This window comes from Danio rerio, chromosome 4, assembly GCF_052040795.2.
Source record: "Danio rerio strain M-AB ecotype USA chromosome 4, GRCz13ab, whole genome shotgun sequence".
Lineage (NCBI taxonomy): Eukaryota > Metazoa > Chordata > Actinopteri > Cypriniformes > Danionidae > Danio > Danio rerio.
The window spans coordinates 41,623,560-41,638,515 of record NC_141024.2 but is presented as its reverse complement, the minus strand read 5'-3'; the positions used below and the strand labels follow the sequence as shown (position 1 = coordinate 41,638,515).

At 38.0% G+C, this 14,956-nt stretch overlaps 3 protein-coding genes across 3 annotated transcripts in view; 1 reads left to right on the top strand and 2 right to left on the bottom strand.

The window, feature by feature from the left end:
* Window positions 1-11,796, bottom strand: part of LOC148680790 (uncharacterized) — a 796,717-nt gene extending 784,921 nt beyond the window's left edge. The window contains exon 1 of the mRNA XM_088650419.1: window positions 9,783-11,796. The gene's annotated coding sequence lies outside the window, so the exon portion shown is untranslated. The remainder of the gene's footprint in view (window positions 1-9,782) is intronic.
* Window positions 1-14,956, top strand: part of LOC148680782 (NACHT, LRR and PYD domains-containing protein 3-like) — a 463,735-nt gene that overhangs the window by 396,726 nt on the left and 52,053 nt on the right. The window lies entirely within an intron of this gene.
* On the bottom strand, window positions 54-8,479 carry LOC148680791 (uncharacterized). The gene is made up of 3 exons (XM_088649880.1): window positions 8,468-8,479; window positions 1,233-2,064; window positions 54-152 (listed from the first exon to the last, which is right to left on the bottom strand). Exons 1-2 carry the CDS (start codon window positions 8,477-8,479, stop codon window positions 1,240-1,242), a joined length of 837 nt encoding a protein of 278 aa, XP_088506006.1. The 3' UTR covers window positions 54-152; window positions 1,233-1,239.

The following is a 14,956-nucleotide window of genomic DNA, read 5'->3' as shown; positions in this document are numbered from 1 at the left end:
TGAAAAACAGACACACAAGAAGATAAGTGTAGTGGCAATTTTCTTTAAGGGGGCTCTCTCAGTGGTCAATAAGACAAATTCTTACCCAAAGTGTCTTTTAAAGTTTTATTCTTTGCAAAGAAGGTCACACAGTCATACATCAACAACAGTTTCTGCAGAGAGAGAGATGCGGAAACAGAGTGTGTTCTCTTTTTATTGAGTTTGTAATACCCACAAGGTCATCAGTGACATACAGGATAAATCACAGTTACACTGATTACGAAATAAAGAAAGATCAGCTAAGTTATTTTATAAATTCATCTTTATTTGACGGAACAATAGTTCTACTAGGGCGGAGTATTGGAGCGGGTTTGCTGATTTCAGGTAAACACAGCTTATATAGTAAGAGGTAGTGATCTGTAATATCATCCCTTTGTGGTATAATGTCTACGTCAATAACCTTGATTCCATAAGACAGAATTAGATCTAATGTATGCTTTAAGCGATGGGTTGGACCCACAACGTTTTGCTTTATCCCAAGTGAGTGTATTAAATCCATAAACGCGAGCCCTAATTTATCATTAGCGTCATCTATGTGGATGTTAAAGTCACCTACAATTAGCATTTTATCAGTTTTGACTAGTAAGTCAGAAATAAAATCAGAAAATTCTTTTAGAAATTTGACATAGGGTCCTGGGGGTCTATATATGGTGATTAAAGCGAGAGATAACATAGGTTTTTGCATAGTATTTAAAACTGAACATTAAGCGATAATACTTCAAAGGAGCTAAACATAAGTCCGTTTCTCTGTTTAATATTAAGGAAATCACTAAAGATTGATGCAACTCCACCACCACGACCAGTTTGACGAGCCTCATGTTTATATAAGAATCCTGGAGGAGTTGCTTCATTTAAGCTAATATAGTCATTTTGTTTCAGCCAGGTTTCAGTGAGACAGAGTGCATTAAGATTGTTTTCTGTTATTATTTCATTAATGATAAGAGCTTTAGGTGCAAGTGACCTGATGTTTAGGAGACCAAGTTTTACGAAATTTGTATTTTCACTTTCTACTGGTTTTTCTGGTTTGATTCTTACTAGATTTTTTCTGGAGCACACAGTACGTTTATTTCTTAATCTAATAATACGAGGAACAGACACAGTCTCTATAGGATTCGCCAGATATGCGTTACTGATGTTTAAGTGGGGTGAACAAGAGTCTAGGTGGCTATAATGTGAATTTTGTGAATTTTTACCTGCTAGTCAGATGGTGCGAAGTATTCTGGAGATGTTGTCCGACAGGAGTTCAGCTCCGGCTCGACTGGGGTGCAGGCCGTCAGGACGGAAGAGCCTAGGACGCTCCCAGAAAAGATTCCAGTTATTAGCAAAGAGCGATTTCTGTTCTTTACACCATGTTATTAGCCATTCATTCAGAGCTAAAAGTCTACTGAACCTTTCATTTCCTCGGCGGTAGGTAGGAAGCGGCCCAGAAACGATGATTTGCGTGGCGGGCGAGGTGCGTCGAACCGTCTCGATCAGGCTCCTGAAGTCCTTCTTCAGGATCTCCGACTGCCGGAGCCCGGTGTCGTTTGTCCCCACGTGGAGGACAACGGCACCAGGGCTCTCGGCAGCGCCCAGGATGGTTGGAATCTGTGTAGAAATATTTCTCACACGGGCACCAGGAAAGCAGAAAGTACGTACTTTATTACCTTTTGAGGAGGCGGCACGGACGTGACGAACGATCGAGTCACCGATAATGGCCACATCGGGACCCGACTCGCGGAGAGGGGAGAAGCGGTTCTCCGTGGAGATCTCGAACACGGGACGAGACGTTCTGCCCCGAGATCTGGGAAGCACCTTGCGCGGCTGCACCCAGGCGCCGTGGTAGCCGGGTGTCGGCGTGAACGACGCCTGGCTGAGCCGCGCCCTGGGTGCGCTGGGCCTGGACAGAGAAGGACGCGGGGTTGAGGTAGAGGGAATGATGTGGTTGTAATTTCCACGTACCTTAGGTGATGAGACGGCCTTAGCATTAGGGACAACAAGCAGTTGTTCCTGCAGCCGCGACCATCTCACCAGCAGCGACCGGATCTAGGACTCCACTTCTTCCAGCTCCAACGCCTCCATCGATGCTTCTCCTGCACACAAGGACAGAGACGGAAGCGACATTTTACGGGGTAAAGAGCAAAGCCAGTAAGTCAAAAGTGTATGGTAAAAGAGGTCGGTAGCTTTAGCTGACCAGCGGCGCTAGCAGGCTAAAGCTACATACAACAGGCGGATGCTCGAGGGACAGACCATTTTTAAAGCAGTTTTGTTTGTATAAATGTATTAAGGGTTTGGTCACCCTAAGTAGGAGAGACAAATACTTAGCGAATGAGGAAGAATTTTATGATTAAGATTTAAATTCAATCTTAGCATTAGGTACTAAAGTGGAGATTGTCTGTGAAGCTCTTGTGTCTCCTGTGAGTCTCGTCTCCTGAATCTGCGTGACTCATATTCAACACTGTTAACAGATAAAACTACTGTAATTACACATTTACAGGCAAACACATACAGATATTCAGTCATTCATTTGCCTACGGCACTATTCTTTTATTTATCAGGCGTCACCACAGCAGAATTAACTATTCCAGCATATGTTTTACACAGTGAATGTCATTCCAGCTGCAACCCAGTACTGGGGAAATACCCATACATGCTTCAAGAGTTCACACTTAGCTGATGATTGATTATAAAGCTTGTTTGGCATGCCGCCCCGGGAGAGAGCCCTGAGCTCATAAGATCCTCGAGCCCGGGGCTCCCTCCTGTTGCAAGGCGAGAGGGGAGTTTGAGCTCAGGTAGATCTGGAGAACTCCCCTGGTGTAGTAGCTAATGAACAGATAGTGATTGCTTTTAAGAGATAACTACTTACTAGGAGCATGTGTGTTGTGCCGATTTGGATTAGTCAAATCACTTAAGCTGCATGTTTTTGGACGATGGGAGGAAACCAGGGAACCCGGGGGAAACCCACGTGAGCCTGGGGAGAAGGTGTAAACTCCGCACAGAAATGTCTGCTGGTTTTGTCATTGACCAGAACCAAAGACGTTCTTGCTGTGAGGCAACAGTGCTAACCACTGGGCCACCGTGCCACCCATCTAGAAAAGAAAGATGAGTTGGGGTGGAAGGGGGGATTCTTCAAAAGAAAGATGGCTGTGATATGAAACCTAGGGCACTTACAGTGGACTAGGAATCTTCTGATTGGTAAATCGTGAATTGGATAATGCAGGGCAGCTGCGAGCAAACATAAGATGTGATCCTCTCGACATTAGTTTATAAAGAAACTTCATTCATTTACAAGACTTCAGAAAGTAGCTGTGGATACAAATATTTTTTAAAAGAAATATTTGATTTACTGTTTATTATTACACAAAAGCCTTAAGCTACAGCAGCTATGATTATTTTTCAAATCTGTATTCAGACACATTTACTGAACAGTTTTGGCTGTAAACATCTTTTATATTCTAATAGTGAGGAAACGATGATGAAGAATTTGAATTGAAGTGAATAATCCATATATGTATGTGTTAAATTGACATGGAAATATGAAATGATGATTTACTGAAAATACTCAGAGTAGAAAACTAGATCTGTCACCAGGAGTCTGTAAATGTCTTAATGAGCCACTAAAGTCATTCAGAAATGGATCTCTTTACTGTAATGTTGGTTCACAATAACATGTTTGAAACAGTCCATGTGTGAGCAATAAAGTAAAACCCTGAATAGTTTTGAGCAGATGATGGTGTTTCCTCACTGAGGTCTGGTGGATAACCTTTAGAGCAGTCACTCTTCAGAGTCACAGAGCTGGACACACATGATTCTGATCTCACACTGAACACACAAACACACCAGAGGAAAATGAGTGTCACAACCTGGTCTAACTTTATATGAACAAGAGGATATTTTACTGCCAGAGTAATTTCAGATGCATTATTAAAGTTACAAACAGCAGTTTAATGGTCAGATATTTGTCCTTATCAGGAGTATGGATGAAGACAGAAGAATTTAAGATAATGATATAACACTGTTCTTGTGTTTCTTAATTATTGTGCCTGTAAAGTGTTGTGAAAGTATAATAAAAACATCCTGATGAATACTGAAACAGTCCATGTGTGAGCAATAATGTACAAGACAGCATACTTTTGTGCAGATGATGATGTGGTGGATAATCTAAACACAAACACACCAGAGGAATAAACTGCAGGACAAACTTCAGTCTCCTTTAAGAGTTTTATTGGTTTGTTCAGTTTAATTCAGCACAAACAAATTTTTGGCTGAAGGTCTGTCTGATCAGGTCTGAAACACAGGAATCATGGGTAAACATGACACACATTGAGCTCTGGTAAATATGACCCCAGATCGAGCTGTCTGTAATCTAGAATGATCTAAACACATTTGCTGAAGCTGTAAACTGAAGCTTTGTCCATCATTTGATCAGGCAATAGCAACACAAATAAGTGCATTGTTGTTGGCCTTTGTTCTTCAGAGAAAGTGTTGAAATAATGGTGTAAAAACAGAGTCAATACCTGAGCAAACAATTATTGGTATTGGTCGGGTCATATATTAACTGAACTTCTGCTGATGTGTGTGAGATGCTGTGCATCCTAACTAGCATTTCTGCAGAAGTAGATACACACAGGTCCAAAAATAAATTCAGCTCTGCAGAAACTTCCTGTCTGAAGAAAGGTGTTAAAGCTGAACACAGAGCACAGAAAGTGTTATGCTTTTATTGCTGTGCAGAGAATTGGTAGAAAAAGAGGACTTATGTCTGGGGTGCGGCCAAGGGAGGACTGGACAATGATTGACAAATGAAGAATTTCACTAAACTTCACCTGTTAATATCAGCTGCCTATATAAGTTGAAGTCAAGAAAAGAAAGTTGTTGCGCACCTCCTTAATGTAACTTCTGCGTTGCATTGAGGACAACAGAATACTGAGAATCGAACTATTTATTTGTATCCAATAAATTGTTACAATTTTTGACATTGAAGAAAAACCTCTCCTGACCTTTTTTATTGATCACGCATGGAATTGATTAATATTCTAATACTAATTACCCTAACCTGCCTAATTAACCTAGTGAAGCCTTTAAATGTGACTTTAAGCTGTAAAGAAGTGTCTTGAAGAATATCTAGTCTAATATTATTCACTGTCATCATGACAAAGAGAAAATAAATCAGTTATTAGAGATGAGTTATTAAAACTATTATGATTAGAAATGTGCTGGAGAAATCTGCTCTCCGTTAAACAGAAAAAATTAATCAGGGGGCGAATAATTCTGACTTTAACTGTATGTTTGGCTTTTGATACATCCTTTAAAATACGTGGCTAAGAGATTAGAGCTTTTAACTTTGTTTTTATTTGTGGGGCCGGTGAAAATTTTGGCAGGGCAAGTAAGCATCTGAATCCCTGGCCCAGTAGGAAAAATCTTTAGGGCCCTATCATACACCCGGCGCAATGTAGCGCAAGGCGCGGCGCAATAGGCTTTTGCTATTTTCAGCTTGGTGCAAGAGTCATTTTGAGGCGTTGCGCTACGCTGTTTAAATAGCCAATGCATTAGCGCTCATATGTGTGCTCATAGGCGTTCTGGTCTAAAAAGGAAGGAGTTCTGAGGCGGACCGCTGGCGCGTCGCTATTTTGAGAAACTATAATAGATTTTTCATTAGACAAAAACAAACCCGGTCTAAACTCCGGCGCAGAGTTGCGCAGAGCTTACACACTGCTTAATACACACAAGATGTAGAGCAATACGCAAATATTTTTACACATGAAAAAATAAAATATTAAGGATATATATAGGATATAATAAGAATAGATATAGAATATAAATATATAGGATTAAAATATTACAAAACATATTATTTTCTAGCCTACATAAATATGAAAAATCACTGCTTTGATGTCTTCTTCATCTCGGGAGGCTTTTTCAGTTCATTCATAACAATTTGCTTTTGTATAATGTTATTATTATTAGCAGTGTTATTTATTATATCCATATTTATATTTGTTTTATTAAAAACAAGCTTAGATTTGCCCACCTGTCAGGTTTTAGACCATATGGGGCACAGCATGTGTTTTAGGATATAACTCAGTATTTTGAGCACACTTCGTTATTGTTGTTCATTTATTAATTTGCTGGAAATTAGAACTGAATTTAGAAATAGTTTTGAAACAAATCTTTGCGCTAAACAAACTAAATTAATTTTTAATATGCTAATTGATGTCTGTGCGTAAAGGTTTCCCTATCCAAGAGCGAAAGTAAAAGTAGATAGATTATCTCTCATCCCTGCGCAGTAGATGCTCTGTTTAACTGTTTTCTGTTAAAAAACTGTTAACTGTTAACTGTTTGCTAGTGAAATGCTCAGTTTTTCCACTTAGACTTACTTTACGTCCTGTAAATAGCAAATGCGTTTATAGCATGACGCAGCTGGCTCTTAAAGGTAATGGGAGATGAGACTCTGATTGGTTTATTCTCAAAACACACCTATAACTCATTAAGAAAAAACTCAACCCTTTTAGGCAATGCGCCACAGCACAAAGCGGATTTTCCTGTTTTTAAATTAGCAAACATGGATTCTGACACATCCAGAAAGCATTTGCGCCCTGCGCTTTGCGCATTGACCGTCAAAATAGAGCCCCTTAAGAGTTGAACCCTGTGTTCGTTTAACCCCTGATCTGACACCTCAGAGGGACATTATAAAATGCTTAACGTAGAAAAAAAGCTCAGACCACAGGTTTACCCCCCACTGCTGGTCTCACTAACAGCACTTCCAGCAGCAACCCAGCTTTCCCATGTGGTCTACCATCTAGGTACAGACCGGGCACAGCCTTGCTCAGCTTCAGTGAGTGACCATGTGAGAGTTGCAGAGAGCTAGCTGCCGGCTAATTGAATTAATTATAGTTTAATATAAGCTCTGAACACTGCATCTTAAATGTAAGGAACAGGGAAAGAGACTAAAGGGAATAATAAAGTTTGGGTTTTAATATTAACCCAGTATTTGTTGCTTCCCTTTTTCTCTGTTTTTATATTAATATGTATCATTATTTACTTATTGATTTGATTATTTATGGATCAATCTTTGCATTAATGTTAATTGTTTGGTTGTTGTTTTCTTGAGTTTTTAATGTATATTTTTTTACTAAGTAATGCATTTTCAGTTTTGGCTATTTATTGCTCGCTGTCTTTCATTGCAGGGTTTTTACTTTTGGAATTAATAAATAAAAATAAAAAACTCAAGCTAGAATCTTTTATAGAGGCTTCAGTCTGTTTGCTAAATTAATGAAATATGTTATAAACACTCCAGAAGCATGCAAAGTAGGAATCACTGCTCCCTTTATTAAAGATAATAAGTTTAATTCTTCATTTGTTAAGCTGCTAGTTGACAGAAACAGCGCTGTTGTAAAATGTCCAAGTCATTCAGACAGTTATTAAGTAGAAGAAATTAAGCTTTACTTTTCTGTTTCATTGATTGTCCTTAAAAAGCAATATAATCATTGTGGGCTGGTTTGCAATGGCAATACTCCACTGTTTAGAGCGAGGTAGGACCCCAAAATGATTTTGTTAAGGGCCCCCAAATGTACAGGGCCGGCCCTGCCTTTTCCTTATAATGGACTTCAATGGGGAGAAAACGCTTAACGTGAGTTTTTTTCCCTTTATCTGGACAATTGGGACTCGTTTTTTCAACAGTAGGATGAATTACAAGAAAAGTTTGACAGAAGTTTAGGTTTCTCTGGTAGATGTTTTGGTATGTTAATTTTTATTTATTTTTTTTATGTTAAGTGTTTTATAATGTCCCACCTCAGATATTTCACATTTGATACGTGCATACTATACAGTATGTCTGTCACAACAACTTCCGTAAAAGCCAGCTATTTATTTATTTATTAGCTTAGTTAGTAGTTAGTTAGCACTAAAACAGTTAAATGCAGTTCAAGGAACATCAATAATTGAGGTAAAGTTGGTTTTATATTCACACATTCAGACTTTCTCCTTAATAAGATCATTTCAGAAAAGTCTTGTAAATAGCGAGATCATATTAGCAGGTGATCACTATCAAAATGTACAAGACTGTTCACGGTCAATTAAACAATGCTAATGTTTTAAAGTCGTACTTGCATGTGATTTTAGTCTGAATGGTCAAAGTACCACGGTAAACAGTGTATGGAGCTGTCACTGGACGAAAGTGCGAATATAAACCAGCTTATAGAGGTAAAGTTGGTTTTATATTCACACATTCGTTCATTTAGAAGTCTCTATATTATTTACCATGTTACTTTGAATATTCGATTATGACTTGAAAACAACTTCAACACTGTTTATTTGACTGTGAACAATGTTGTACTTTGATAGTCATTAGCTGCTAATATGATTTCACTGTTTGCAGTTTGCAAATAATACTTTAAAGAAATTATATTATTAGGGGGAAAGTTTGAATGTGTGAATATAAAACCAGCTTTACCTCAATCCGCATCTTCCTGTTAACGGAAGCTCTGCTTTCACTTTCAAGACTCTCTCTCTCTCTCTCTCTCTCTCTCTCTCTCTCTCTCAGTTTAAAGTTGATTTTGTGCTGAATGATCTGAAATCATCGTGTAAGACTGATATAGAGAAGCACAAACACGTTCAAGTGTGTAAAACTGGTTTTGTGTGTTTTATACAGTGTTTAAATGACTGTTTTGACACAGTGTTTAACCAAAGTTTGAGGATTTGATCTTCAGGATCAGACATTTAAATCACACTCACACATCTAAACTAGGGATGGCTGACGTGAAACTGATGTTTCGACACAGTGTCGAGATCCGGAAGTGCAAGTGTTTCGAAACACTGCACCGAAGCATGATTCGAAGCACCCAAGTCACGTGACTAAAGTGTTTCGAAACACCTAGTCACGTGACTAAAGCGATTCAAAGCATCGATCAGCTTAGAAACGTTTCGAGACCTGGCGAATCCTCATTTGATTGCCAAGATCATCAAATGATCTCTGTCTCATATGGCTTAGAGGACTGTGAGTTTGCTAATTGATTCTATGCTTTGCATGATGTTTTGGGTTCGAATCCCGACTTGTACAAATACTCTGAAATCATGGTTTTATGTATTTTAATCATGTTTCTGTTTTGTGTAGCCTAAATAGGATACAGCTGCAGTTACGCCATCAATTTAGCATCATTTTTGTAACACTGTAAAACAATAATAAATATTTTTACAGTATGGTTGGGTTTAGGGTTTGGGTAGACATTAATAAAATACAATAAATGGGAAATTTAATGAATACTATAAATAATTCTTGATAACTTCAGGCCACCGTTTTTGCTCTAGCAACAACCTTGTTTTAAGACAAAAACGACATATTTATTCACAAATTGTTCAATCGGATATCAGACCAATGTTGAAACAAAACGATACAAGAGCAAAGCATTACCAATTGGTATTAAAGCATTTCAAAACAACTGTGACAGCCTGACCTCAAAACCTACTAACCCTGCATGGAAGACTGACTCTTTAACCACTATACTATGTTACTTGAAGGAGCATACATACAAAGTTGGGTGTAATTCCTCAATTTGTTCAACTGTTCTTTGCTGAAGCTGTTTCAGTGCAATACATCAAAAAATGACCACTAGATGTCACTGTAGAGTGGGGTTTCGAAACGTTTCGAAGCTTCGACACATTTGCTTCGACTGTTTCAGTGTTTCACGAAGCCTCGCTTTACCCACCACTAATCTAAACCCCCTTCATCATCTCCACAAATCAGCGTAATGTAGAAGTGTTAAACTCACATGCAGAAGTACAGACGCTCTTGTGCAGCAGGAACACATTTTTTTGACTCTTTCGGTTTGTCAACATCTTCTTCAGTATTTTGGCGGTTGTCAAACTTAAATGTGCTTTACCGCCACCTGCTGGACTGACATGAAGCCAATATTATGAAGCTGCAGGCCCGGAGACCCAACCGCATGCTCATGTATCTCTTATACTTTGAACTGTGTCTATTATGTCCCTCCCCTCTACTCCATATGCCTGTGTAGTGCTTGTAATTTTAGGTAATATTTTCCTAAGTCTGTTTGCTAAAACCTTTGCTAAAATTTAAAAATCTGTATTTAGCATTGTTAAGGGCCTATAATTCTTTAGATCTGAAGGACTTCTTCTTTTGTGTATCATTTTAATCATTCCTGTCTTCATTCTTTCACTTAATTCTTTTTTGTTAAAAACCTCATCATATACTTCTTTTAAAACTGGTACTATAATTTCTCTAAAATTCTTATAAAACTCATTGTTTAAACCATCTATGCCTGGACTCCTCTCCGTAGCTAACTGTCCTATTGCTGCATCAATTTCTACTTCTGTTATTCCTGCATCACAAAAAATGTATCTTCTTCTGAAACTTTTGCTTTTATTTGATTTGAAAGAAACTGTTTATCAACCTTTATAATTCCTTGTCTCTTAAACATGTTCATAGAAATGTTTAACAGCTATTAAAATTTCCTCAGTTCCTTGTTTTAATTCTCCATTTTTATCCAACACCTCTTTCATTAAGTCTGCTTTCTGTCAAGTCTTTTTTTAAAGTTTTTTAAGAACTAAGATCTCCTTCAACAGTGTACTTTGCTTCTAATTATAGCCCCTCTGCATTTTTCATTTTCCATCTATTTTAGTTGTTCTTGTAAATATATGAATTTCCCAATCTCTTTATTTTGATCTATTTGCAGTCTTTTTATTTCATCTTCTAATTCCCTTCTTATTTGAATTTCTGTATTATTTTTAACTCTTTTAACCATTATTTTTAAAATTTTACAATATTTTATTGAACATTTTTTATGTCTAACTTCATGTTGTCCCACCATTTTCTTTTATCTTCTCTATACATTCTATCCAATTCACTGTTTAAAATTATTTGTTTAATTTTACTTTGTATGTCTCATGTTTTAAAATTGTTCCAAGGTTTTTGTAAAATACACTTTTGATATAGTCTTTCATTTCTACATTACATAACATATAACCAATCCTACTTAACCTCATTTAAAACCAGTTGCATTCTTGAAAATTCCCTCTTTGTCTTATTTCTCTCTCTCCACACATCTATTAAATTACATTGTCATCATTTTCAGTAGCTCCTCCCTCCCCTTGTCTTTTCTATATACCATCTTACTCTCCAGATCTAATTATTAGATGCATGAATATTATAAATTATGAAATTATCTTCACCTTTTTCTAATTTCATCGCCATGCATTTCCCAACTCCATCATCAAATATTACTTTTTCTTTTTCATATATACCTCTTTTTATTAAAATCACTACTCCACAACCTACTTTATCCTCTCCACTGTTAAAATATATTTGACCATCCCATTTACTTTGAACCATTTTAAACTTAACTTTTTCCAATTTGTTTCTTGCAAAACAATCACATCAGCTTCTTTACATAACACCAACATTTTTTTAAATTTCTCCACATTCAATAAACCGCTTGCATTCCATAATAAAATGTTTAAAAACATTATGAAAGATATTAAAATATTAAAACCACCCATTATTTTTAGTCTCATCCTCTACATCTGCATACCAATTTTTGTCACTCAACTAACAGCCCCTTCCATAAAAGAAACACAAATTAAATTCATGTTAAAAATAAATAAAATGGTTACAAAAACATTATTTCTCATCATCTTCTTCTGTAGTGGTTTTCTTGGTTTTTCTCTTACTAACTCAAACTCAGTCTGGAGGTTATGAATATCAGAAGAATATACTTTATTGTCGACAACAAAGGAGAATTTTCAGGAGACCCCCAGTAGCATCCCTGTCTGAAAAGTTCTGTCCCACTCATGCCCTGGCCTTACCTAAATACCCCTTTACATCCGTTGTTTTCCTTTGTTCTCCATATATTACACAAGATCCCTCCTAGTTTAACCCTTGACTCCAAATTCCACCTCTGTCATCTGTTTTTCCTTTATTTCTACATATATCACACAAGACCCCCCTAGTTTAACCCTTGACTCCAAATTCCACCTCTGTCATCTGTTTACACATGTGTTGCTCTATTCTTATCCATTTCCTGAGACACATTAGTTGTTTACTCAGGCTTTGTCCCGCTCTCTTCTCATCCACTTCTTTTTATGACCTTTTCTACATTCTTTTAATGGTATGCAAGTCTACAAGCAGATTATACACATACAATTTGAATATATAGATTAACTTCACACTCCAAAGAGCACAAAATCCACCTCACTTCCAGCCCTCTTAACACTTCATACCTATTTACATTTTTTACTCGCACCTTTGTCAACATCTTTTTTCTTGCACTGTCCACATTTGGTTTTACCTTCATTGTTCTTCTTCTTATTAGTCCTCTTTCCACTTTGTTCTTCTCTACATAATCTGTCAGTTTTTCTCCATTACTTTCCATTTCTTCGGCTTGATCAGTCTTATTTTGTTCATCGTTTTCCACCATATTTAAAAAGTTTTTAAAACTGTCAGTTATTTCCATTTGTGTCCACTGTTCTTGTTCTGACGTCTGTTTTTCGTTCACATTTTTTCCTCTCTCTTCCCTTATGTTGTTTGTTTCCTCCTACATAACCCTTGTTTTTAAATCTTCTTCTTCCTTGTTTCTTTCATGCACCTGTCCGTCCTCTTGTTTTGCTCCCCCTCCTTCCTCTCCTTCCATCCAACATTCACACTTGTTTAAAAATTGTTTAAATTCTGGACATTTGACATTATTACAATTCCTTGCAAAGTGTCCCTTTCTTCACCTTTATAGCACTTAAAATCAGCGCAATCCATTAAAATGTGCTTTTTTTGTTTTATTTTTTTTATTTAAAACATCATCACATTACATTAAAATTTAAAAACTCCAGAAATTTCACAAAACAAATACATTAAAATAAACATTCTTCATAAAATAATATCCTCTTTGGGCATCTTTCACTTTAAACCATTTAAAACAACCTTGATCCGTCCTCAATGTCAGTGCCTGTGTAAACTCTTCTTTTTATTTTTGATATGGGATAAACTTCCCATCCTTCTAATTTTTCTAAAATGTCTCTTTCATCAAGATAGACTGGCAGGTGCATGAAAGAAACAACATAATCCCTGTTTTGCAGCTTTTTGATTTTAACAGTTAATTTCCTTAATCAACAGTTCATAGATCAATTCCTCACGTTTCTTGCTTTTCCATAGTTCAAACTCTTTTCCTTGCCTCAGTCTCAACGCCAGAATCTTCCCATGACCACACTAGTCTGTAACTGCTTTAATGATGTCCACAGCTCTTACCTCATTTACTTCTTCGGCATTCACTATTACTGTTACTTCTTTTAAATATTTTTTTCCACCAAGTTTTTCCTTTGTCCAGCTCGTTGTCTATCGTCCAGTCCATTGTCGTTAACCATTCTTGTCCCTCCATTCAGTCTAGTTTCATTTGCCAAGAAAGTGTCTGCATCCAGCCCAGTTTCGTTTGCCACAGAACCGTCCATTTTATGCCCAGGAAAAGTGCAAAAAAAAAAAAAAACACCCTCCAGTTAGCAAGATGCTGCTCTCAGGTGGTTTAAAAAAATAAAATAAAATAGACTCTATTTCACTCCACAAAAACAACACAAACAAACACAAAACAAAAATTCTAAAATGAAGGAGACCCTTTCTCCGAACTGCAGCTGTTCACTCCCTGTATCGCTCACTAGCGTCCTCTACTGTTCCCAGGGTGGTACGACTATAAGCAGGCAAGAATTCTACCACTGAGCCACCAATGTTTACACATGTCTTTCCTTGGCTTTTTGGTGTGTGAGTGCTGCAAGGCTGTTACATGCAGCTGGAAGAGGAGCAACACAAAACATGAACTGCTTTGGCCCAGAATCAAACCCGGGTCTCCTGCATGGGAGGCAAGAATTCAACCACTGAACCACCAATGCTGCCTCACATGTTCACCTGCCCTTGTGGGCTCTGAGTGCTGCCAGGTGGTTACATGCAGCTGGAAGGGGAGCAACACAAATTGCATTGGCCAGGAATCAACACGAATCCACAAATGCTGACCTGCTTATTATTTTGCCATTGGCCGGGAATCGGACACGCATCTCCCACGTGGCAGGTGAGAATTCTACCACTGAACCACCAGTGCTGGCCCATGTTGCTAAAAGGCCATCAACCAAAGCTGGAAGAGTAGCAACACAAAACAGGACTTACATTGAATGGGAATCGGTGTTGTGTGAGTGCTGCAAGGCTGTTACATGTAGCTGGAAGAGAAGCAACACAAAACAGGAACTGCATTGGCCGGGTATCAGACCCGTCTCCCGCATGGGAGGTGAGAATTCTACCACTGAACCACCACTGCTGTCATGCATGTTCCCCTGCCTTTTTAGGGAGTGGGTGCTTTAAGGCTGGTACATACAGCTGGAAGAGGAGCAACACAAAACAGCAATTGCATTGGCTAAGAACTGTACCCAGATCTCTCGCGTGGCAGGTGAGAATTCTACCACTGAACCACCAACGCTGATAAAATTATGCTGTTGCCCTAGTGGGGCGTGAGTGCTGCAAGGCTGTTAGACACAGCTAGAAGAGGAGCAACACAAAAAAGGAACTGCATTGGCCGGGAATCTGACCTGGGTCACCCACATAGCAGGCGAGATTTCTACCACTAAGGGCTCTATTTTGACGGTCCATGCGCAGAGCGCAAAATGCAGCGTGCAAACGCTTTCAGGGTGTGTCAAACGCATTTTTGATCATTTAAGGATGGGAAAATCCGTTTTGCGCCAAGGCGCAAGGTCTAAAAGGGTTGAGTTTATTTTCTTAATGAGTTATAGGTGTGTTTTGAGAATAAACCAATTAGAGTCTCATCTCCCATTACCTTTAAGAGCCAGCTGTGTCGCGCCATAAGCATATTTGCTATTTACAGGACGTAAAGTAAGTCTAAGTGGAAAAACTGAGCATTTCACAAGCAAACAGTTAACAGTTTTTTTTTAACAGAAAACTGTT